Below are 27102 nucleotides of genomic sequence, written 5' to 3'. Positions count from 1 at the left end.
AGAAAGCACACAGCTCCATGTGTAAAGCAAATTTTCCTTGGGAGAAAGGCCAGTGAAGGGGCTTTGAGACTGCTGGGCAGAGAAAAAGACCCTCTGTAGCAATGTGGGGCTCAAATTGCAAATCCACGTTTAGATCTGTTAGCGTCCAGAAGCTACTGGCCAGGACTTGGGGTTTTGTACCAAAACTGATCCATTATTTCCTTCCCCAGTGAATACTTTGAGAAAAATCTGTGACATTATTGCTCATGTTTTCTAATAATCCAATGAACAAAACACACCAAATAGTCATGCTAAAGTATAAGGAAGCCCATATCTTAGCAAAACCAAGCCAGTTAGGGAGCCTACAAAAGAAGTATTTTTCTGGAGACTTCCCTTCCTAGCCTATTATTATTTCATTTGTACAGGATTCTGTGTGTGTGAACAACTATTATACGCGGGGCATATCAAAGGTGTAATGTTATAGAAATGAGAATTTACATAACGAGAAGGAGTGCCATGAAGAAATAAGAATGGGCCTAGACCAAATTAGGCCTTGTGAAGAACAATTCTAAAAATGAACACCCAGAATAGTATTTGGTACATAGCTGTCTAGTGTCCAGACTGTATGTAAAAATAGGTGAATGGGTGTCCTTGATTAGTATAGTTGATTTGAATATGGTGCTAATGAGGCCAAGGTAATGGGTTTAACCCTGTGAACCCATCATTTTCATTATCCTCAACAGTCACAGATTTTTATCCTTAACGGTGGCCAGCCATTTCATAAATTCATCCTGTTAGTCATTAGAAAGACAAGGCCAGAGAGTGTAGATAGCTTAAGACAAATTTATTATTGCTGGAAAACAGCTCAAAGCACATGACCTGCTGTTGGCAGGTTAAGAGTACCAGCTTCGAGTATGAAGGTCAGCATTGTGATAATGATGTATCGATATTTAATTAAAAGTGAAAGAAAATAACAGGTGTGCAGAATATTGATTTTAAGAGCTAATTTGATCAATTCCACTTGTTGAGTCACCAAGAACATCTCTAAAAATTTTCTGGAAAATGTTCACTTATGGGATTTAAAAATGTTATTTTATTACAGTATAGTAATTCACAACAAGGAAAGTCTCTTTTATGTAAATAACAGTACTTCCCTTTAGCTTATGATTCTTTAAGTAAAGGTTTTTGTTTTGGTTTTTGATTTTTTAAGGTCATGGTAAAGTGGACAACATTGCCTGGGAGAAGTGGATGTGCTGGGGGAGAGAGTTCTTGCAAGGTATAATAAGAGATGAGATTCAAAAGGTGGGGCGAATCAGAGAGTGCCATTGTATGAAACTTGCGTTTTTATCCTACAAACAATGGGGAACTTACTTCCATGTTTTCTGTATGCTGCTTTCCTTCAAAGTGCATGGCACAGAATGTTAGGAATCTACCGTGTACCAAGCTCGTACAAGCTAGGACACAAAACTGAACTAGACACAATTTCTTTTTTTTTTTTTTTAAGATTTTATTTATTTATTTGACAGAGAGAGAGATAGCCAGCTAGAGAGGGAACACAAGCAGGGGGAGTGGGAGAGGAAGAAGCAGGCTCATAGTAGAGGAGCCTGATGTGGGGCTCGATCCCAGGACTCTGGGATCATGCCCTGAGCTGAAGGCAGATGCTTAATGACTGAGCCACCCAGGCGCCCCTAGACACAATTTCTGATACCAAGGATCTCAAATTTTGGTAAAGAAGACAGACAAATAAAATTCCCAGGTAGCTCCAAAGAAGAGTTAAAGAAATTATTCCCTATTCATGTTATTGGTATATTCCTTCTGTGAAGGGTGTGGCTATTGTATTTTTATTATTTACAGTGTGAATTACTATGGAAAAGAGGCAGTTCTCAGAGACTGGTAACACAAATTGGGAAGGCCGGTCCTAGAATGTTAGGTGAGAGAACTCCACATAGCTTTCCTAACCTGGATGGTAGGTATTTTTTGTGGTTCATGGGGAACACCTTACTGATTGGGGGGTTAAATGTTACCTCCCGGTTTTGAAAACACCAGCAAGTGAGCTGCTAATTCCTAAGATTTATCTCTAGGTTGGTTTATTTTATATTTATGGTATTTCTTCTGCTTCTGTTACTGAAGCTTTTTTTATTCTTTAGTGAATTCTTGTTTGAGTATTCTAATCATGGCTTGACTGTCCTACAGGTATATAAGAAACGTATTTTGTTCATAGTTGCCAAACTTTCCCCAAAGTCATTAAGACTGCTCTTAATGGTAATCTCTAAGGGTGGTAATCAGCAAAAACACTCTTAGGAGAAGAAGAATCTTAAGGTCAGTTCAGGGCTGTGTGGTCTATTTCACCTCTCCAGCATGTTATTCTCTGTCCAATGTTACTCGGTGGGGGAAACTGCCAGCTGTCCACCAAAATTGTTTCTCTACTCCACAGTATTAGAGTTACATCTAGGAAGTGACTGCCCAGCCGTCTTTGCAGCTAGTTGTGGCATGTGACAATTCTTGACGATTGCCTGTGAACCGCAGCTCTGTGGGTCACTTCAAGACCAAGGGCTTTAAGAAGGGATCGTGCCTCCTCCATGCCCTTCTGCTTGCTTGATGTAGTTGATGAGTGGTCCTTTGGGGATAGCAAAGTCTCAAGACGGAAAGAAACTGGAACCATGAATCACTCATAGAGAAGAGCGGTCTTCTGATCTCAAATTCCCATCCTGGGCTGTTTCATGAGCAAAAAATAGACTCCTACGGTTTTTGTGCTGATACACTTCAGAGTCTGTTTGTTACAACAGATAAGCTACCTTTTTAGAGATTCTGGGATAATGACGATGATACTGGTCAGGAGCATGAGGGAAAGCAGCAACGCTTTAAAGACATTTCATAGCATATTACAAAATGCAGAGTAGAGGATACGCTTTCAGGTGATACTCAAATTGGAATTTTGCATTTTCCCATGAAGATATCAATGAAGCCCCTGTACTCCTACTTCAGATCACAAAACACATAAAGCAGGGTAAAGGCACAAACCAGTTCCGGGTAATCGGAAGCTGTAGCAGACATTTTGCAGAGGGAACAAACCTTAAGTTTCAGTATAGAACTGTGGATTCCAAAAGAGAGTTAACAGAGACTTAAATGTTCTCAGCAATTGTTACAAAAACCCTGGCACATCTTCTTGGAGCAAATAACATAGGACAAGGAGTAGTGTCAAATATGGCAGATATGCAAGTTGCAAGACCAGTATTATTATTAATAATAATAATAATAATAATAATAATAATAATAGATAAGAAGTAAACCAGCAAAGAGATATTTCTCTTTATCACATTTGGCTGAGGATGTAATCAATTCCCCAATGGAAAGAAAATGATGTAATAGCAGAGCCTTGAGATGTATGTTATAATTTGTTCTATATGTGCAATTAATGTCGTATTAATAAGGGGCCTATGCTCATAGTTAAAGCTAAGGTTCTAGTATGCAGAGAGGGTTTATTGATTAATTGATTACTAGGACAGAGGTTAGAAGCATAAAGCTTTAGAGATGGACAGGACAGGGTACAAATTTTAGCCTTGCTACATACTAAGTTTATGACTCAGTCTAGGTTGTCTAATTTCTATGGGCCTCAATTTACTTATTTGTAAAAATGGAAATAATTACTTCATACAGTCATTCAAGGACAAAATAAAACATCTGCAAATCAGTTCAGATCTGATACAGATGAGTCATTAATAGTATCTTATTAATTAAGACTAAATATTCTGGAGTTTTTCCTTTGTAAGTTAGAAAATAAACTTCTTTGGAATTTCAAGCTTATTTCCTCTCATTTGCTTAGGTTTTCATTTTGAAAGTGAGCTTGGTGTATTCTGAAAAGGAAAGCAAATTTGGCATCGAGAAAGCATAGTGTTTTGATTTTTAAAATTGTTCATTTACAAACTTCAAAACTTCTATCGTTGGACTGGTATTATAAATATCTTGAAAAGATGTTTAAGAATCTATCAGCTTTGCAGTGTGTTTTCATTCACTAAAAAGTGCCTACATTTTGCTGATCAATTTCCTATGATGCTCAGCTCAAAAAAGAAAAAACAAAAAAAGAAAAAAGGAAAACTCCCTTGCTCTTTACAAGGGATTAACAAAAGTATAAAAATACCTTATCAATGAATTTAAGTAACTATTAACCATCCAGCTATTTTGTCTGTAAATGCCCAATAACCAGTTTGATCAATTTTTAACCAAATTTAGTCTATGTTTAAAAAACAACAAAACATGCATGTTAATCAATGAGTCAAGAAACAATCTGCCCCTTATTTCAGTAGCTGCCCACTCTTGGAATAGCACCTTCACATCTTATCAATCGTCAATCCTCCATAGTGGAGAGAATCTTGATATGGTCAAGGTCAATGTTTTGAAAATTCAAATACAAAATGGTTTAAAATGTCTTTTCAGCATTTTGTTATTATAGAAGGAACGACTCATTATACTTTTCCTCCTCTGAAACTACTACATCATTCGAGAATATAGCTTTAATTTTAATTCAAAACTGTATAACACCACTTTAAACAGTCTAATTTCTTTTCTACTTCTGTAGCTTGTTAGTCACTCTTAGAAAGTTATTATCAAAAAAGATTCACATTTTTATATATTATTTCATAACCATTTCCACTAGAGCATACTTCATTTCAATAGCAGGATAGCATGAATCCAGGAATATCTCATTTTCTTGAAGGCAGCAGTGAAAAGGTTAATTCACAGCTGCATTTATGAGTTTTATTTGTACGTGACCTGTGGTAAAAGATTTATCTGTCAATTATTAAACTTTTCATCAAGTGTCAAGAATTCATACTAGTATAAAATCAATTAATGCAGATATAAAAGTAGTTTTTAAGTAAAGTTTGAAATTAAAAATAGGGCAGTACGTTAAAAATCTGAGTTAATACTTGAAACTACCAGATGGAACAGAAAAGAAGGGGATTGGAAGAGAGAGAGAGGAGAAATGAAGAGAAGAGGAGGGGAGGGAGGGGAGGAAGAGAAGAGAGGAGAGAGGGATTGAGATTGATTTTGAGATCGGTCAAGCATCACATCCCCAATTTTTTTGCATTCTGGCATAATACTATTTAAAAGATCGGACAACCGGAACACTGATCCGTTTTCCCTTACTTTAAAGACCCAAGTGATACATATATATTTTTTAATTCTTTCTGGGTACACCAAGAAAATTTAAAAGCCATGCGGTAGGGTGCGAACTAAGCATTCTTCAAACAAACGCGACCTTTTCTGTTCCTCGTACTCCTTTTCTCAACCCAGCCGGAACACCCAGACAAGTTTATTTACACACACACCCGCGCACGCACACACACGCAGAGCGAGAGTGGCGGAAACGCCCTCTTTCCATCCCTTCCAAACAATTATCTCTGCGAGCAGAAGAAAATCACCAGCGGCCCTCGGTGCCGGGCGCGGGGAGGGCGAACGGCGGGCGGGCGGGGAGACGTGGCTCCGGCGCCGGGGAGAGGATTTGTGCAGGGGAGCGGGCCCGCGTGCGCCTCTTGTTCCCCGTGTAATTCGCAGCCAATCATCAGTAGGTGTCCACGGCCCCGCGTCCTCCTCACCTCGGCGCCAATCACCCCCCCGCCCCCGCCCCCGCCCCCGCGCCTCCTCCCTCGCCTTTCTCTCGCGCTCCCCTCCCCCAGCAACCACACACCCGCACACACACACAAACAGAGAGGGAAGGGGGGAGGGTGAGAGAGAGAGAGAGAGGGGAGAGAGAGGCTCCCCGGCTCCCTCCCTCCCTCGCACACAGCGACTGGAGACGGACGGAGAGCAACGCGCTGGGAGAGGAGAGACCACCGAGAACAGCCCCGCGCTCTCACACATACACTCACACTCGGCTCTTTCCTCTCCCCCCACCTCCTCCTCCTTCCACCCCCACCACTAACACCATCTCCTCCTCCTTCTCTCTGCAACAAGAAAAAAAAAAGCCATTTACAGGTATTTTTTTTTTGATCCGCATATTTATTTATCCCCCCCCCTCCAACAGTTTGTTTACAAGTATTAAAGTTGTAATTGGGAGCCGCCAAGACACATCTGGATTTGTGTTTCTTTGTGTTAGGGGGTGATGTGCAACTAATTAAAGGCAGACTAGCAGCGTCTGCAAATTCTAAGGCTCCCCAAATAAAAAGAGACTGGTAAGTGATTGTTCTTTCTCTTTCTCTGGCTTTTTTTCTCTTAAATGTTTGCTGTCCGTTGGGATTGTAAAAGTAGATTATTAATGCTGGACTCCAGCAATAAAAGGCGTCGCTGTATTAATTTATTAATTAATCTGCACCCGCCCCTCCTCCTGAATGTTAAATATGACCTTTGATCTCTATGTCTCTGGTAGACCAGACATACAATATTAGGCATGTACAGTCACATTGTTTAAAGGCAAAACAGGATCATGAAGTATGGTTGTGTCTAATTTAGCTTTGGAATAGGACTATAGTTATTTGTGTGTGTTTTATTTTGTTTTTTAAAGAAAATCCAAACAATAGCTGTGGCTTAGGTACCTTTTTCATGCTCCAGAGATGCATTGATTAAACAATAATGACCTGGATACTGGGCACAATCATTTTCTACAGTTTCTGGTGGCATTAAACCTTGAGGGAGGAAGGGGGAGGTGATGGCCATAAGAAAAGCCAGGAAAGCTTCTGTTTGCAAACAGCACTCTAATACTCTGGAAAAGGGACATTAAATTATTTCTTTATTTGGAACAAGGTCAAAAGACTGAAATACTGATTTTTTTCCCTCCACTCAATGTGATAGCTAATGCATGGTTGGCATAACTAGTTTGTACTGAGTAGCAGTTATTATGGTCTTGCAGTTACAATGTGATTCGCAGAAACTGACGCTATATGCATATTCTTGCTGTGTTTTCCCCTACCCCCTTCCAAGCATCAAGAATATTTAGCCAGGAGCATTTTGGGGGCACCCTTTGTATTGCCATCAGACCTCTGAAGGGAGCAGTTTTCCCTAATGCGAAACCACAGAGGTGGTTCCTGAGTGATTAGGGACTTGCTGTGATTGAAAGATGCCTGCTAGCTTCTAATCCAGCCTGGGGTGAGGTTCCTTATCTTGATTTACTTTGCCTAATAGGGATTTGTTTACGTAAACCCCTCTTTTTAGGGCACCTCATCAGCAGGTCTTGAAGTTTTTGCACTTGGAGTTTGGGCATAAATGGTTCATTAATCTAATTATAAGCATAATTACTATAATTGATATCCTTGCGAACTGAATATTTGAGACTGAGACTACTGGGCCCCCATTTAGAATTCCCTGAACTCCACATTCCAGACCAATATGTGGGCTTCGAAAGATGTCACAAAAAGAAATTCTGCCCCCCCCCAAAATCTGGAAACAAAGAAACTGGTTTTTTTAGGTTAATATACACTTTATGTCTTTGCGTTACTTCTTAAAAGGCTGAGATGTACCTCTTCCTCTGTGATAAACAACTAAAATACCTCTTCCTAAAGCATAATAATGGCCTGTAAGCAAAGGGATGAACGCAAATACCCAGTTAACATTAAACTTTCCTTTTAAAAAGAGCAAAAGAAAGAAAATCTTCCTAATGGATATTTCTTCAGGTAAACACCACCTTAAGGGATCTCCCTTCCTCCCCCCATCTTTTACTCAATGTAAAAACCAGTGACTGTGAGAGATCCTTAAAAAAAAAAAAAAAAGTCCCATGCTTTCCTCTTGTCTTGGGAAGAGACAGGAGTCTCCATTAGGAATTATTGGGAATATTCTTACAGAGGCTGCAAGCACTTGGTTTAAAACCGGTGACATTGTTTGTATTATTTTAAAAAATTTGTATCTAGTCCATCTTTCTTTTCTTTCTTTCTTTCTTTTAAACAAGTAGAACACCACCCTCTTACCCCCACCAAGCCCCACCACCAAATGGCTTGTACAATTGAGACCTGTCCTTGGTCCATTCAATTAAGACCCTAACAGAGCCAGCTGTGCTGGGATTCAAACTAATGACCGCAGACACAGAAGGACACTGTGGCAGCTGGTAGTTCTTTTTTCCCTGCCTCTTTAGTTCAGATTGTATGTGGGCAGTCTCTTAGCTCTCAGTTGTATTGTGTTTGCTTACAGTTTATACTCGGATGTATTGTAGACTTTCTCAGTACTTCATTTGCTAATTTCCTGTTCATTTTCCTCATAGGGCCATTGCTGTTTTCTACTTTACAGCATTTGCATGCCCAGGCAGCACTTGTTCGCACATTTCATAATGTTTAAATGCCCTCTGCTTATAGGTAGTATCGCCCTCCCACCCCTGATTTGCATGTCTTTAGCACTCCAATTGCCCTTTTCCCTCGGCATTTGTCACCCCCGTCTTTCCTCTTTCCCTGGGTATCCTGGCTATTAATACATTTTCTCTGGAGGGTTATGAGAATAGGGGGGAGGAGCTGTGGTGTGCTGTGGGGAGGGAGGGAGTGGGTTGGGAGTGGGGGGGGGGTCACGTCTTGATGATTGTCATGCAAACGACCTGACGAAGAATGTGGGAGCTCTCGGTGTCTGCGGTGGGGTAGTGAGGGAGGCTGTTTATTTGTTTTTAATCTCCTTCCTCGTGCAGCTCGTTGGAATGACTTTCTTTATTTTAGTTGTAACAGTTGGAGGATAATGCTAAGGAAGACGCTGCCTGGGAATTCGCCGTCTGCGGAAATGCGCCCCAGAGAGGAATAAAGCAGTCCTCACCTTGCTCTCCCCATCCGGACCCACTTTCCCTTCCCGCCTCGGCCCCCACCCCAACACCACCATCACCCCCTTCCCTCCCCCCCACCTCCCCCCCTTTCCCACCCAGGTGTCGGACCAGGCGGTCCCCACTTCCACCCTGCACCCCTTCTTCCCCCCCTGCACCATGAACACCAATGTCTGCGTGGAGCCCGGGCCGAGCCCGGAGGCCCCGGGCTTGCCCAAGGAAAGCCACCTGCCCGAGGGGGCCCTGAACAGCCTTGTGGATTACAACTCGGAGATGGAGCGCTACCGCTCCTTTGCCACCTCCTTCTACAAGACCAACGGGGGCGCCTTCCCGCAGGCGGCCAAGATCGCGCGCATCACCACCCCCATCTTCCCCAGCAGCGCCGCCGCCGCCGCGGCCGCCGCGCGCATCGGCATGTCCCCCTGGAACTGCGACAACGCGGCCACCGCCGCCGCCGCCACCGCCATGCTCTGGGGCAGCGGCGGGGGCGGGGGCGGCGGCGGGGGCGGCGGGGGCGGCGGGGGCGGCGGGGGCGGCGGCGGGGGCGGCGGGGGCGGCAGGAAATCCTCCTCCGCCGCCGCCTCCTCCTCCGCCTCCTCCTCGGCCATCCTCCCCGGCGGCGGCGGCGGCGGCGGCGGCAGCAGGACCAGCATGCACCACCGGAACGACTCCCAGAGGCTGGGCAAAGCTGGCTGCCCGCCAGAGCCGTCGTTGCAAATGGCAAACACTAATTTCCTCTCCACCTTATCCCCTGAACACTGCAGACCTTTGGCGGGGGAATGCATGAACAAGCTCAAATGCGGCGCTGCTGAAGCAGAGATAATGAATCTCCCCGAGCGCGTGGGGACTTTTTCCGCTATCCCGGCTTTAGGGGGCATCTCATTACCTCCAGGGGTCATCGTCATGACAGCCCTTCACTCCCCCGCAGCAGCCTCAGCGGCCGTCACAGACAGTGCGTTTCAAATTGCCAATCTGGCAGACTGCCCGCAGAATCATTCCTCCTCCTCCTCGTCCTCCTCAGGGGGAGCTAGCGGAGCCAACCCGGCCAAGAAGAAGAGGAAAAGGTGCGGGGTCTGCGTGCCCTGCAAGAGGCTCATCAACTGTGGCGTCTGCAGCAGTTGCAGGAACCGCAAAACGGGACACCAGATCTGCAAATTTAGAAAATGTGAAGAGCTAAAGAAAAAACCTGGCACTTCGCTAGAGGTCAGAGGAGATGATTTCTTGTTTCCCAGTCTCCCCCCCTCCCTCCTCACTCCCCTCTCTTCTCCCCTTCAGGGCTTCTTGTCTGGCTTGAAGATGCAGTACCCCTTTCCCGAAGCTTCGTTCAGGCTGTAAGATACAGTTGCAGGTGGTTGCGAGGGCACGGCCTCTCCCCCACCCTCCCCAGCTGCACTTCGCGTGGAACTGGCCTCCAGATGGGGGGTGCGCCCCTCCTTTTTATCTGCGGTGGTAAACTAATGTAATTGGTTTAAAAAATCAGAAGTTTCACATTCAGTGTGCTCCGAAATGCCCCTTGGCGGTTTAATATGCCCCCTCCCTCTTAGTGGTAGTTTTAAAAGCATCTCTGCCCAAAGGGTTGCACACATCGCATTTCATATGCTTTCATTGGCTGAGAGAGACTTATTAGTGGCCAGCTGACAACAGTGAGGACACCATTTGTGGCACACAAGCCTAGGTTTCCATTAAAACACACACACAGAGTAATCTTTGAGGCTGAAATAACATGGATTCAGAAGGGTGTTTTACCCCCTTCTAGAATAATTTTTCTCTTCACCATGATAAAAATGTTTCTGTTTCCCATTTTCCACATATCTGGTAATTTTTGAGAAAGCAGGAATAATATAGAAAGCTGAACACCACCTGCAGTTTTTAAGGGGATGTGTCTTAGAATCAAGGGACAAAATTAGTTCATTTCAGACAGGTGACAGTCATTTCATTTAGGAATCGTTTTACGTAGTCTCACAAATGATTACTAAACTTTGGTTACCAAAGAATATTTCCTTTGAGCTCTGCGTTTGACAAAGTAACCATTTTGTGGTCACAAAATTGTTGTATAAACCAAGCGCAATTTTGATTGATACCCTGGATGGTCAATAATAGTTTCTTTTCCCTATATGTCCTGAAATCAGACAATGTACTGATTGTCACTAAAGTAATTGTTAAATTAGGCTTTTAATTATGTCAAATACAAAGAGCGATGTGTTTGGTAGAAATTTTGTATGGTAACGTCATCAAAACAAAAGGGGGAAAAATGTACAATCATAGGTAAATGATTTTAATAGCACGTTTAGCAAAGATGTATGGACAAGTAATCATATTTAATCCCCTGATATCATTTACAGAGTAGGTGACAGGGTGTTCATATACACTTGAGAATATAGGTGGTGGATTTAGCATTTGGGAATATTCTATGGGCTGGATTATAGAGTGAGACTGGCTCCCACAAGTTATTATCAGAGGGGCACTTGCACATTCCTTTTAAAAATTGCGAGCACTGCTTAAAGGAGTTTTCTCCATGAAGGACTGGTCTTTAAAAGGATAAAAAAAAGAAAAAGAAAGAAAGGAAAGAGAGAAAGAAAAAGAAAGAAGAAAGAAAGAAAGAAAGAAAGAAAGAAAGAAAGAAAGAAAAGCTAAAGAATTTTGTTGGAGGTTTGAACACAAATAAGATATAGTTTTTTTTAAGTTTTATTAATATACAAGGCAAATAGCATTTTGGGATTCAAAAAAACCCAGTATTATATTGATATCATTATTTTTTTTTTAAAGATTTTATTTATTTATTTGACAGAGACAGAGACAGCCAGTGAGAGAGGGAACACAAGCAGGGGGAGTGGGAGAGGAAGAAGCAGGCTCATAGCGGAGGAGCCTGATGTGGGGCTCGATCCCAGAACGCCGGGATCACGCCCTGAGCCGAAGGCAGACGCTTAACCGCTGCGCCACCCAGGCGCCCCTATTGATATCATTATTGATTGTGATCAGTTCCATCAAAATATTACATGTATTCCTCTTTATAAGAAAACCCATCTCTTTGTCGAAACTTTGACTTTACTCCAGAGTGGTTTATTACATTTCCTTTGGCAACTCTGCTTAAACAAAGAAAATAGTAATTATAAAAATGCAGGTCCCTGTATCTTGTTAGGTGGCAAAAAATTCATTTTTAGTTTTTGAATTCTGTTTTCTGGATTAGTTTGTTGTAACTTACTCTAGGTCTCTAAGGCCCATGGGAAATTAAAACTCAGTTCATACTAAAATTTCCTGTTAATGCCCAGTTGATAAGGACTAGATGGCTTTTATTTTTCCACTTAAACTGTATAATATCCAGAATTACAGATTTCGTGTTGCTAGTAGGCCACATCTTCAGCTAGACCCATGGCACTGCCTGCATCCTGATTTAGGATATGTAGTGGGTGAGACCACTGAATAATTCTGATTTATTTAGTAAATAACTGCTCTGAAGGAGCTTAGTGTGGGTACCATTAGGTTTTCTGCACAAGTTTCTATGCTGATTTATCAATCTAGACAAACTTCATAAATTCCCTTTTTCCTCCTTTTGATAGTTTTCCCACAAACTTGTGATGCTTAAATTCCTTAGACATTTTAATCACATAGGATCCCACAGTATTACCTTTTCTTTCTTTTTTTTTTTTTGTAATCCAAGTGCACAAAAGTTCTGTTGATCGTCAGAAAATGGGGTGTGGGTGAGAAGGGAAACACATTTCTGTCTCTGTAGAGCTCTCTGAAGATGTTTTCCTAACTACATACCCCTTCCTACCAGAGAATGGGTCATGGTTCAAGGCTGAGATTGTTAGTGGAGTGTTATTTGTCAGAAAGAAAAAGTTTTTTGGGGGGAGGGGTGGTTTTCTTTCATTTTTTTAATGGCTGAGATTCTTTCTAGGTTATTTTAAAAAGGCAATGGCAGCCTTAAGCCCATGTGTAACCACACAGTTATGGTTGTAGGGAAGCAGCTGGGTGCATGTCAGAGTGACAGGGTTTACACAACTGAACCAAAGCTGGAGCAGTGTTTGCTGGTCGGTGAAAAGTCCCCTGCTGACCTGCTTCCCTCTCTAATTTGGTTCCCCTAAGTTATCATCATCTGTGGAGATGTTTTAGAGATTGGATAGACTCCCTAGCTGAGGAGGATGATTTGGGGATTCATTATGGGTAATAGCGGTGGGCTTCAGGTTTAAGTTCAGTAGCTAGTATTTCTTGGCTTTAAATTATGGACACCAAATAATATTTGCATCATAATCATTAGTGATATTCTTATTTCTCATTTCAAACCTCATGTGTCCTTCTTTCCTTTGATTTCTTCTCATCCCAAAGGCTGGAGTCTTAATCAGATTTTCAGGCTGAGTAAACTGAAATTAAGACAGACTCACATGGATGTGTTGGGATTCTTGGCCACATTTTTTTGAAACCTCCCCTCTGGCATTCCTTTTAAAACAGCCTTACTTATTTTCACGTTTTCCTGCTTAGTCTCATGTTAAGAGCATCTTAATGCCTTGGAAATATGTTTATAAAATCATCCCCTTGATAATATTCCATAACAATGCACATAAAACAAATTTAGTTTCTCTATGATACTGTGCACTGTATATTTGCATAGAACACTGTTCATTTAGTCAATTACTTCATTAAAAAACTATCACTAATTATTCACAGCAGTTGTTACAGATACTGTGTGCCCTTTCTGCAACAAAACTTATCTTAAAAACTTGCATCCTAAATGATCGATATTAAGTTGAGAGATTTTAATAAACATATGATTATGCATTATGGTAATAAGTTACATAATAGCACTTTGTCTCCTGCAAAGGTAATCAATCCTTCAGTTTTCATATTCACAGCAGTTACATTTCTTATATGAAGATCTAACTTTTTAAAATATCCCAACCCGGTATGGCTCAAGGGATAGAATCATCCCATGGGCAACCCCAGCCTCTTAGTCCCTGAACATTGTTCAGGTGACATGATTGATCTCTGTGGGACAGCATTAGAGACCACACAGATCTGGTTTCTCTCCCATTAGCTGATTTATGGAATTACATTAGTAAGCAGCACCTCAGGAGATTTCCCTGCCCCCACCCTTGGCTCTCAGCTCTAAGTTACAGGCTGCCACCACAAGCTGGAGAGGGACTTAAAAACGATACGTTATAGTGAAGAGACTATAGTGAAGAGAAACTGGAACCTCAAGAAAAAGGACAATTTCTATCTCTTTCTTTTCTTTTAAAACTTTTCTCTCATTTAAAACATTTATCTACCGAATCTACAGGCCAACAAGTTAGGTTGAGCTATTAAGGGGTTTGGTGGAAAACACCAAATATTGCCCCAAACTTGATAACTTGATTTTTTGAAGAGTGTTGTAGGGAAGGAGAGACACATTTCTTTATATATGCTATTAAGTTCCAAGAGCCCAGCACACAAAGGGCAACCGAAAAATTCTGGACACAGCAGTGTCTGCAGGGAAGATGGTACCTGGTTCCCAAGGAAATGTATTTTTAGACCATATGTAAAATAGGTGTGTCCTTCAGACTCAGAATCTGTATGGTTAAATAATGAAACCAGTCAATACTTGAACACGTTATTAGTTTTTGAAGTTTGGTGACTTTAAAATGGAAATGTATAGGTAAACACAGACGTTTCATATCTTAAATTGAAACATCCACCTGTTTGTCATTTTATGTCGCGATTTAAAAATGAGTTCTCAATTTTTAGTTTCAAAAATCAAAAACATGCCAGCATAAGAATGTAAATTTTTATTTTATTCTCAAAAATACAAATATGTAATTGTTAAAGGGAAAGAGGAAAGTCAATCAATTCAAACAAAATGATAGTATATTAACACTAGAGTGTAATATAGAACTAATGTAGGAAAAAAGATCCTGAGCTTCATAAATGATAAGAAAAAAGTTCAGAAAAGTTTAGCTTTGACTAAAGTCAAGTCGATTTGTAGTCAAGGCATCAAACTGTAATACAAGTCCAGCGAGATTTTCCTCCTATCACTCCATTTAATACAAGGTAGTCAAAGTTGTTTTTAAAAGGACCATATGTTTTTAATAATTCCTAAATGAAAATAATACCCCCACCCATGCAAATATCATGTAAATTCTTTTTTTTTTTTTAAAGATTTTATTTATTTATTTGACAGAGATAGAGACAGCCAGCGAGAGAGGGAACACAAGCAGGGGGAGTGGGGGAGGAAGAAGCAGGCTCATAGCGGAGGAGCCTGATGCGGGGCTTGATCTCAGAACACCAGGATCACGGCCTGAGCCAAAGGCAGACGCTTAACCGCTGTGCCACCCAGGCACCCCAATATCATGTAAATTCTAAGCAATCTTTTGCATGGCAATTAGTAATAGTTAAATAAAAGTAATTAAAATCTATATGTAAGTTATCCTCTAAGAATGTTTGTTTGAAATTCCACTGTCATCAAACAAAATACAAATGAATAAGCAATCTGAAAGCCAATCAGAACAAATCAACAATAACAAGTTTCAGACGAATCAGATAGAAATATCGTACATTGCAAATAAGAATGAAAGGTGTATCTAGTGATTGGGAAAATAAAAGTTACTTGATTTTTAGACTTTTTGCTGGATTGATGACTGAAGTATTGCACCTATTTTGCTTAGTCTCTTGTTTCCCTGGGTGAACATTGAGGGGTTTTTGTATAGTCAGACTTACAGACTGGCAAATACAGAACAAATTAAGAAACTAGTCTGTAAGACTAAAATTGGAAAGGAGTGGAAGAAGGGTGGGCGTTTCATCTACATTGGCTCTAGTTTGCCAGGTTGGAGACTGAAGATCTATGGGGAGGGTGATCTTGGCAACCCTGTGGAATATTCTTCCTGAATACGCGAGTAAAACATGAAATTATTTGAGTCTGTAGAAATGTGTTTTTAAAAACTCTTTTGAAGTAGTTGGTGCTTAGAACTGTTTGAACTCAGTTGGTTAGATGATCTGAATACATAGTTCATTTTTACCAGAAAACAACTCACCTTTTAATTTTGCTTTGAAGAAGCATAACAAAATGTCCCACTATGCAATAAATTTCACAAGAGTGGATATGCTCCCATTTTTTACATGTATTTTTCCTCACATTACACAAAGTGTTTAACTAACATATTCATCGCATAAAGGTATCTAATCAAATTAATAGGTTAAATTCCACATTTGTTGAAAGGAAGGCCCACGTAAATATCTAAATTGGATAAAGGACTACTTCTCTTTCAGTTTTCCTTTATTTTTAAGTTAATCTTTAAAAAGCGAAAATGAACCCAAAATAATGGTAAAATTTTTCATTTTTATGTATGATTTTTGGTCACTGATTAGAATGTAGATGATCTTGGTAGGGGCCGTAGAACACTCTAGAAAAATACCATTTTTTACAAAATTTGTTTTTGATGTTATTTTTTATTGTAATCAGTGGAAATTTTGAAGATTCTGCATATACATTAATCTTGTTCCTTGTGTTGCAGTGTTTCTGCTCATTCGTAACATAGTTTTTCATCTGGCATTATGCTATTATCCTTAAGAGTTTCAAAATATTTAGGGGAGGGGCACAGGGGTGGCTTATCCTTCAGTCCTATCTTGTTCCATCACATACAAACACCTGTCCTGATATTGAATTATTCTGCACGGTAATGGAAAAGCCTCCCTCCATTCAGCATCATATGTTTTCTGTTGTTTATTGAGTTATGTTGCACCATACTTCAGATGCGACAGCCATTTAATAATGTTGAAGACTTAGCTCTGCAGGGGCTAAAAGGATCCCAGCAGGCTTGTTAACTTCTACTCTAAAACATTATGAGAAATATTTTTTTCCTCTGTGAAACTTCGGGGCTTTCTCTTAATTTATTTTAACAACATAAGAATCCAAAGCCAGGTATGAGAGCCAGCCTGTTAAATTTGTTCTGTTCTTCTTTTTCTTAATATTTAACGCATTTATTTCTCGTTACGTTTCTTACTCTAAAGCAAATGGCAAAGCAAAAATGAGTTTTTTCAAAGAAGTAATATTAAGATGTATTTCTTTGGCTGATACATGAAACCAAATATAAATTATAGGAAGAGAGTATAGTACTACTTTCTTGGCTTTTCATTTCTTTTAGAATTAAAAATTATATTTGGGCCATATGGCCACATTTCGATGATGGGTTATGGGAGGAGCTAATAGTATCAGGTGACTTAAACAGTTGAAATTAGGTACATCAGCATAACTTCTCTGAACTTTGTTTCCTCATCTATGGAATGGGGATCATAGTATCCATTAGCTTACAACTTTTTGATATTTTATGTAGGTTGGTGTACTTTGTATAATGAAAGATGCTATGCAATTTCTCATTCCTATGTTAAAGTCTTCAGTTAGAAGTAGAGAATAAGACAACTATGTTTACAGTTAATCCAGTCCACTAACAGGTTACTTAGAGTTTTCAGAAATTAAAGCACAGGTAGACTGTGTTGTGGTTTGTGTTTTCTGAATTTTTGCTTTAATCATCCAGTTCACCAAACATCTGGCTTGATTTCACTTGGAAAGACATAAACCTGATAAACAAGTTTTCCTTGTTCTTCTACTTGCACTGTCAAATGCCCAGGAAAAGGGCACAAATTCCCTAGTCAAGTCCGTCAATGTGGTGAGCCAGGTTAAATACATTAGTGATCTTCCTCCTTCCTCACCAAAGATACACCACTGCCATTAATTTCTGTGACTTTTGAGAGAGAGAGAGATTGACTTTAACACAACACCTTCCTTTGGCTACTATTTTCTTTATTTGGACAGACGTGGTGAGTTATTCTAAATGTGAATTCGTTTAAGAAAATCATTGTAAGAAAGAAATGGTTTAATGCTTATGAATCCTAGTTGGAGAACATATTTAATAAATATTAGAAAATTTATGAGTTACTTTTGTTTTGGAAGATAGGTGTGTGGGGGAATAAAACAGGTAGATACACATTTTGAGATTAAAAAGTAAAGTAACTATGCAGAGCTTTCTTTTTTTAATAAGGAGGGGGTATTTATGAAATGAAGAAAGGTAGTGAGCAATAATAGAAAAGGCTAATGATTTTTTGGGGAGAAAACAGTGATAAGCCCTTAAAGATTTGGAATACTAATCCAGAGAGCATTAAAAACCAAGGAGAAAGGAATATTCAAGTCAGGATGCAATGCAGTGTCTAGAAGGAACTTTGTCAAGACAGGATATGGCTGTCTGCTTTCCTTCAGCAGTTATAGAAGTTTTGCAGAGAGTGGAAACTATAAAAAGAGGGAAGATAATATTTTTATGACTTCACTCAATATATTTGGGTTGGGAGTCAGAGTGAAAGCTCAAGTTCAGGGGAGTGGCAGCTGAATCAGAGACAGGGAACACAGATTGTGTTATAGCTGATGTTATTATTTTTACTTGTCTTTGAAACATTTGGTAGAATAATTCCAAAGCATAACTAAAAGAGAATGCTTCCAAGATGGGTGGAAGACGGGATCCCATTTGGATCTCCTCTGCATCTAAATTCATACTTTAGAGGACATTCTTGAGAACGTGAGCAAGTGTCAAACTGGGGAAAACTCTGCTGAAAGTGCTGTTTCTTGCCCAACGACTTAAAAAAAAAAAAACCTGGATGATTGATAGAATCAAAAGGATAGAGATCTAGGAGGATGAGAGGGGAAAGGGCCATATGTTTATAGATCACGAAGACTCATGGGCATTTCTGTGTATTTCAGCAATTCTGGCAAATTCCAGGGAAGATATATTTTCTCCAAAACCTTACAGAGTGAGAAGAGATGAAATACATTTTTAAAGAAAGATAGACTATATAAATTTGTGTGGAAATGATGATTACGGGTGTTGGTGAATCAGTAGCAGGAATGTAACTGTCCTGGGGAAAGACTTGTCTATGGGAAGTGTTCTCGTGTGTAGGTTAAATGAGACCAGCGCTGGTTTTAATGGAGTCAAGAATAAGGGAAGAGCTAAAACTCTTGGTTGCATGTAGATGGATGAGAAGTAAGAAGATGTGGAATCTTCTAGTAAACATTAAATACTTTGTGTGCTCTAATTTTCATCCATGAAAAACAAAATAGAGAACACTGGCCTTTTCTGTCCCAAAGGAAATACAGATTGGATCTTTTATGTAAGGCTGCTATCTAGAGTTAAATTCATTATGAAGTGGAATGGTGTTTGGATTTTCCTCATGTGATTCTCTTCACATGAATATGTTATTTGTGTGGCGTGGAGCTGTGTTTTTCAAACGGCAGGTGACAGAACATTAGCGGTCCATGTGTTGGCTTACCATGAGGATTTTCAGAGAGTAGAACAGAACAGAGCGGAACATAAAATATATGAGTGCAGCACATACAGTAAGAGTGCATATTGTTAAACTTCTGTTTCAGTTTGTATGTACACATAAATGTATGTGTACGCGTGTACTAGGCTGCTATGTAAAATGTATTTCTAAGTGTTGGTTGCAGTCAAAAAGTTTGAAAAACACTAGTTCAGTGACAGCGACAACACTATTGAACGAGTCTGTAGTGAGGAAAGAAATTATATTTGTAAATGGAACAATGTTAACAAGATAAAGAGTAAAATTTAAATGTATTTCTATAAATAGTGTGTCTTTACTTCTCCTAGGCAGGTCCGTAGCTATGCCATGTATTCGTGAAAACATGGTATATTACTAAGCACGGAGTCAACCTTTGATCAATTCAATTCAATTTGACCAATCTTTAGGAAGGAACTGTTATTTTCTAAGATTTGTGGTAAGTGCTGTGGATATATACATATATGTTTACACACACACACACACACACACACACACACTTGTTTAAGAAACAAACTTTTCTTTATTTCTGCCTTTTGCAATACCCATCTAAATCCCTAGCTTTACATCTTAGTCCTTCATCCAAGATATTCGTCCCCTACTTACATTCTTAACTTTCAGTCCAAGAAATGGACACATGTAAATAACGTAATTGAATTAAAATGACATAATTGCTCTGGAAACAGTCTCATACCTATTTAAAAGCCTTGGGATTCCCTGATGCATCCTTGGCTTCGTTCTTCCCTAGACCTCGATAGAAAAATACTTGCTACTGGTGATCTCTACCTGGTTTCCTCATGTGATTATGTGGTGTACTATTAAGTTTTCTATTAGTAGAATTTTTCAAGGAATAAGAAAAAAAATGCTTGCCTTGAACATTTCAACATACTGAGAATCTACGTGACTTGTTATTTCATGTATATTTTACACAGTAGTGGAAATCCTTGTTTGACCTGAATAAGAAAGAAGAAAAGAAGGAAGGGAGGGAGGAAGGGGAGGCAGAGTGTAGTGTTACAGAGCCGAGAGAAACCAGAAAGGAGCATATTGGTAGAGAGGTGGTCATGTGCAAGGTCGTCTTGAGCCTGGTTTAAATAAGAAATTGGTAGAAACAAAGTCTCAAAATTTTTGGCAAGATGCCATGAGCCCGGGCTCGGACCCACTAGAACCCTTCAACATTGTTTCTTTTCATTTACCGTAGTGGAAAAAGTAGTTTCATGGAAACTAGCTTTCACCCCCACACCCTTCTCATTTCTCTTTAAGACTAATTCACTCAGGTCTGCCATTAGAAACATAGAAAAGCCAAGGTGCGAAAACTAATGGTCCAAGTTTGCGATGGTGTTTAGGGAGATGGAGGCCATCCTATAAACAACTAATTGTTCCAAAATATCTGTAATTTTTAAGTGGTTATGTAGAGAATTTCCTGAAAAATACAGAATGCACATACAGAAAAGACTCCAGAAAAATGGAAGCAAGACTAGTAATCACTAAATCTTATAAATTCTATGCTTGAAAAAAAGTTAGACTTAATTGACTCTGCTGGTTAGTTAACTTTGGGAAGGTGGCTATGTTTGCACAAAGATGGGGCACAAGATACTCATAGAAAAAGAAGTAGTATATGGAAATTCTCTGAGGAGACATTTGAATCTAAATATTTGAGACCTTGCTCTAGCACGAGATATACTGATACCGTGGTAGTGCAGAATGCGAAAGAGTGCGTATCCTCTTCATGAGGGAAATGAGCCAAAATATATTTCTAAAGAGCTTGGTAACTTGTAATAATTTGATAAAGTTAAATTATAATAATTGTTGATTGTATACCTTTTAATTTTATTATTTAAAAAGAAAAAAAACGAGAGACCAAAAACGATTGTGAATTTGAGCATTTGGTGTGATGGCAATTACAATTCAATTACAATTATTAAAAAAAATTTTTTTTTCAGAAATACTGCAAAAGCTGTTATTGTCAGAAGTATGGTTTTAACCAAGTACATCATTTTGATGATAACATCTTAATGACTGGAATGTTTGGAATTTACTCTAAACTCCTCTAAGTAATTCATGGACATAAAACATGCTGGGTCTATGGAAATGGTTGGAATTTTGTCACAGAGGGTTCTAAACCAAATGAAGTCCAGTGACTACATCCAAGGTGCTAAGGAACTGAGCCTAAGAGAAAAATGTTTATTAAAGTTATTTTCACTTTTTACATCGTATTAAAAAATGAATATTTCTCAAATTCTCAGATCTATAATAATTCAAAGAGAAGCACTATAATTTCAATTTCTTATAGAGGTTTGGTATAGAGGTTTGTATTTCATTTGAATCCATGTTAGAGACTGTCCAAATCATAGCTTTGATCATTTTAAAATGTCACCTCTTAATATGTTTTTGTGACCTCCCATTTCCTCACATTTTACAAGATTTTTTCTTCTTCTCTTCAGTAAGAGAACAAGACAGTTCACTGTCTGCTTTAAAAGTAACCAAAATTTTCAAAATTGTCCAACGACTTTATCACAAAAAGAATGCTGGTGGTTTTTCCATAGCTGATTAGCAATGACCTCACCTAAAGGCACTGTTGCATTAAACAGGATTAGTGCAGTGACCTTGAAGGGAGAGGGAGTTATCTAACTTTTGTCTCTGCCAGATAGATAGATAAGTGGTAGGTAGGTAGGTGGGTAGATTAAGTTCTGTTTATCATATAACCATATATATCTGTGTATATATTAATAAAGTAAATATAAACATATGGAACATATAAATAGAATTGACTGTTCTAATCATTTTTGACAGTATTGATATAATTAATCTAATTTCTGCTTTTTAATTTCAATTTTACTTTTACTTTCCTTTCACACTCCCTCTAAGAACCTTTAACATAGGGTTAAAAATACTGCATAAAGTAATTCTTCAAAAACCTCTTTTTAATTGGTGGATCATTGAACAATTTTTCTCTTTCTGCTTATCTTGGTATCATCCTATTACAGTTTATATGTCCAAGAACATTTTAATCACTAAACAACTCATTTACAATACAATAAGTTTGCTTATTTGTTAGAATGATGTGATTTGAAGTGTTTTTACCACTTTGAAATAGAAGCCTACATAGCATTCATCACGAGACCTGCCTAAATCAAGTAGTTGCATTAGATACTAGAGCAAAAGTGGGCACTTTTTTGGTCACTTTTGGGCGCATGTAAATCACGGTGGTAAGCTATTACTTTCCTTCCCACCAACCCATCCCCTCCCTTTAGACACACATTCTCCTTTAGATAGCTGTTTTCCTAACTGGCTTTACTAGCACATTGACTTAATTTAGCATCTGTACAAAGTGATGTGTAAACTCATCTTTCCATCTACAAAAGTTAGCTAGGTTGATCTTCTCCAGTCATGCTCACGTTGTCTAAAATCATGCCATCGCAGTGGTGATGGTGAGAGGGGCGGTGTGCGTGCAGGAGGGGGAGGAAGAGGATGGGCTGTCAATATTTGCAAAGCGGGGAAGAGTAGCAGGAGCAATAGCCCCCAGAGGATGGGTATTAATGAAAAAGCCATTGTCAGTTCTCCACCATTAATCAGAGAAATCCTGGCCATGCATATCAATTCGAAAACCAAAAAAGTAGAGTTCTCCTTATAATTATATTTAAGGCCTCCAAAAACTTGGGTCATAAAAGTTATGAAGTTACCTATTTGGTGTTTTCTCTCTTTTAGAGAGGGGTCTAATATTCCAGTTAGTGGTAATTTTGATATTTTTAGTTTACTTTTGGATAATGACAAAATAAAATGTGAGTATACAGATACTGATACAATTATAGGATAAATGAATCAGAATTATGAGAAGAATTGATACATATCACATATGTGATATCTATTACACGTATGATTTATATTACATAATATATATGACATAGATATTACAATAGGACAGAAAAAGAAAGTAAGGTGTAATCGAAAATGTAGAAACTATTTATATTAATCTATATAGTTTTAATTGAGATTATTAAAATATAAAGTTTTTGATTATAATAACAGTAAATTATTAGACTGTGGGATTATCATAGATCATAAATTAATTGTTCTCTCAGATTTACTGACCTATACTATACCTGTGCTTGCTAATAATTCTAGTAAAGTTAGTGGATTACTGATCTATGATTTCTAAAATATATTAATTATTAATTAGAAATATATATAAGAAATATAGAAAAATATGTCTGCTAAAAACATTTTGGGGTGTCTCTAACATTTCCTAGGTACCATTTTAGATTGTAATTATTAATTATCCAAAGATTTGTATTAATGTGCATGTGCGTGTATTCACACTCACAATATTGTATATATAATACAATTTTCCATTTTTCCAAGTAGGCTTTGAAATTTTGTCAGTAAAAAAATTGAGAACCTATATAACTTGATATTTTAGCATTCTTTGTGAGAAATCAGGGGAAAAAGTAGTTTTTTTTCACCATCAGGAATCTTTTGTTCATGCAAAATACTCCAAAGTTTTAAAGTTTCATTTGAAGCCAAAAGAAAATATAATCAAATATCTAAAGGCAAACAGTGGTACAATATTATCTTTTGTCATGCTCATGTAGTTTCTTTTTTTTTTTTAAAGATTTATTCATTTATTTATTTGACAATGTGACAGCTAGAGAAAGAGGGAACACAAACAGGGGGAGTGGGAGAGGAAGAAGCAGACTCCCAGCGGAGGAGCCTGATGTGGGGCTCGATCCTATAAAGCCGGGATCACGCCCTGAGCCGAAGGCAGACACTTAATGACTGAGCCATCCAGGCGCCCCTCATGTAGTTTCTATTGAGAAATTTCAGTGATTCATTAAGGTTTTCAAGTTCTAGTGTGAAGAGGTCAATCAAATGCTGTGAGGTGCTCCAATTTCAAGGTCTTAGATGGTTGGAGCCTAAGAAACTTACAGGGGACTCCTCACAGGAACACACTATTTCAGAAGAGCTTAAAAGAGGCTGTATTGGCCAACAACTATTTGATATTGCTTTGCTTTTGATTGGAAAAAGCGTACTTCATTACGTAAGAATCGGAAAATGGTTGGATGACTTCCGTTTCTTTAATAATAAATGGGAAAACAGGAAATTATTTTTGATTACCTTAAGGATAATGGTAGCCCAAAGTTTGGAAATCATTGTATTAGAAGCATCTTGTTCCACAATGGAATTCTGAAGGCCTAGGGAAATCACCGAGATTTTTGGATTAGAAAGTACATGAAGAAATATTGAAAAGATATATTTAAGTTTAGTTAGAGAATTTTCTAATGTCATAATTATTATCTCAATTTATATAGCTTTATGCATTCTGAAGATTTCAGCACCGAGTTGTCTTTAATTTGCCCTTTGAAAGTTCATGTCTGGCTTTATTAAATGAGTTTTGTTTAGTGCCATTTGCAGTGCCACGCTTTCCATATTGTATGTAAATATGAATAGCCAATTCCACCTATCTCTGTCTGGAGGGAAGTGTAGCTATCCCATTTGCGGTCTTCCAGAGGTGAATTTTTATTAGACTTGCCATAGTTTACACAAGGATATGTAGACCCATCTTCAACCTGAAGATACCACAGTTCGTGTGACTGCTCAGCAGACACCAAAAAAAGAAAGATACTCAAATCCTTTAGGTGGCAGCTTTGGGGATTTTTATTTATTTTACGTCATTTAATTACTTTTTCATCGCCGGTTTAACAAAAATTAAACTTAACTATACCTCTGCCAGAGACATAGTGATAACTTTTGTATTCTTTTTTTTAAGTATGTGTAAACTGTACTTGGGCTTGGATTATATCATTCTTATATATCTTCAACAAAATTCCTACGTATCTTATACAAGGAAATGTCATTGCTTTTTTAAAGTTATTTAGGAGGGAAACGGAAGTCATGGCTTTAAGCTCATTAGTGTAAGGTCTTACAGATGTGGCTCTGGCTTTCGTAGGGATGAAGGCTCTGGAACACCACGCTTTGCAGCAGTGCGCGAGGGAGAACGCAGGGCTGCGGGCTTCTCCACGGGCCCCCTGGGAGCGGGCTGCTGTATGTCAGCGTTCGCACCTGCGAGCAGTGAAGGCTGCCTTAAACAATGCTGATCAACTCCATTCTCTTCTTTACCTCCCCGCCCCCTTCTCTTCCTGGGGAATCTGGCTTTCCTGTCACTCAGGATAACGATTTCCTGCAAGCATCACCGAGATCCAGAAAGTCACTGTAATCTCATCAAGAGTGTGATTCCCCAGCTGGGACTGCTGAATTTATAGAACCGGAGGTAGCCGGTCGGGGTGCGTAACCCTCCGCGGTGCGGCGCCGAGCCCCCACGCCGTCTGAAATAGAAGTCCTCTAACAAAGATGACCTCATTAATTGAGAGAATGAGCGAAGATAGGTGCCCAAATTAGTACAGACTTAATAAAAACCCTATAACCAATATTTTATGAATGAAAGCAAACCATGTTGCTTTCCCCATCTTGACCGAAAAGAACTCAGTCCAGGCGTCCAGTAAATTTCCACTGAGCCCAGTGAGACTGGAGGAGTTTGGGCATACATCTTCTGCTTTGTGTGGCCTATGGGAGGGACACCAAGGAGTTTTGTTACTTTTTTCACCCTGAAATCAATTTTACAGAAACCTCATTTCAAGCTTCTGGTGAAGGCCTTGATAATTTGTTCTAATTAATGCACTAGTGGTTTCCCTGTTTTCTAACACATTTTAGGTGATTTCCCAACAAATCGTTTTTAGACTTCAAGACCTCAAAAATCTTAATATAAGGGAGAAATATTTTTTAAAAGATGTTTCTCTGCTTATCTTCACCCTTCCCCTGCAGCAGTGGACTGTCTGTATCTTTCTATATGGAGATACATGCAGGCCTCGACGACTGCAGAATAATATGCACACATCACAGGGCTGTATTTTGTGACAGGTTGTATTAGTAAAGAAAACCAGGTCTCTGGTTTTCTCGTATTCATTATCTAATTAATTTTTGGTGCTAACAAGCATTGAGAAGTGATTATCTTTCTCCTCACAACAATGACCTTTGATCTCAGGTGGCGTTTTATGAAGCTTGCTTTTTCTAAATATTGCAAATAAAATTGAGTAATGGAAAGGGGCACAGGAAGAGCAAAGAGTTGGAAAAGAGATTTCAAAATGTATCCAAGACATAAGGAGTTCACCTCATTTAAAAAATGTACTCCATACATTTTTCTGTTTATCTTCATAAACATATATGTTTATCAAGATACAAGATTATCTAAGTATATACTTACAGTCTTGTTTCCAGTTGGCATCTGAAAGGAAATTGGCATCTCTATGTCATATTCTATACATGTAAATGTGAATATATATGAATATATATGCACATGTTTATTTTTCATATGTGAATCTGTAATTGCATGGATATGTCTGGATCTAAGTTATCTTGTTAAAAATGACTACATTTATATAAGTATGCATACTTATATAAAATTTACTCTTAGTTGGCCTCAGGCAGCAAGCTTAGCATCTGCTATAAACGTCTAAGTTTTCATTTACTGCTTGTGTGTGTGTGTGTGTGTAAGTATGAATATTTGAATATGTTTCTTATTACTTCATATAATTCCTTTAATAATGACTAAATACATGTAATGAGCATATACGATTACATTTATCATTCAAAAGTTAATTTTGGAAAGTGGTAAAGGCGTTTTTTTCATCAACCAAATCAAATGATGGGATTTGGGTATGTGTAGTGAGCTGGAGAGAAGAAAACAGTATACCATGAGGTATACTATTATAAAATATTAATAAGTAAAATATTAATAAGCACTATTTATTCAGGAATAATGGACTTTCTTGTTTGCATTTTTAGAGAATATGTCACAAGTTAAATGTTTTTGTATATACGTTATATAAACTTGCATTAGAATCGTTAGTTTGGGGTGCCTGTCTGCCTCAGTTGGGAGAGCATAAGACTCTTGATCTTGGGGTCATGAGTTTAAGCCTCACGTCAGGAATAGAGTTTACTTTAAAAAAAAAAAATCGTTAGTTTTTTTTTTTTTTTAAGATTATATTTATTTGACAGAGACAGCCAGCGAGAGAGGGAACACAAGCAGGGGGAGTGGGAGAGGA

The 27102-nt window shown here is 38.7% G+C and overlaps 1 protein-coding gene across 4 annotated transcripts in view; it reads left to right on the top strand.

Moving 5' to 3' along the window:
* The window catches only part of CXXC4 (CXXC finger protein 4), a 385276-nt gene that overhangs the window by 352438 nt on the left and 5736 nt on the right, over positions 1–27102 (top strand). For 3 of the 4 annotated variants that reach the window (XM_087866374.1, XM_087866375.1, XM_045799238.2), the window contains one exon: positions 8604–9904. In XM_087866374.1, the coding sequence (XP_087722500.1) occupies positions 8861–9904 (1044 nt within the window). In that variant the 5' untranslated portion in view covers positions 8604–8860. Of the gene's footprint in view, positions 1–5597; positions 5953–6073; positions 9905–27102 lie in introns of those variants that run through there. The other variant, XM_087866376.1, reaches the window with a different exon arrangement.

The sequence above is a fragment of the Ursus americanus genome, chromosome 13 (assembly GCF_024610735.1).
Source record: "Ursus americanus isolate L20-20 chromosome 13, mUrsAme1.1.p, whole genome shotgun sequence".
NCBI classification, from domain to species: Eukaryota; Metazoa; Chordata; class Mammalia; order Carnivora; family Ursidae; genus Ursus; species Ursus americanus.
Note: the sequence above shows the minus strand (reverse complement) of the source record. Positions and strands in the feature narration are given on the sequence as shown.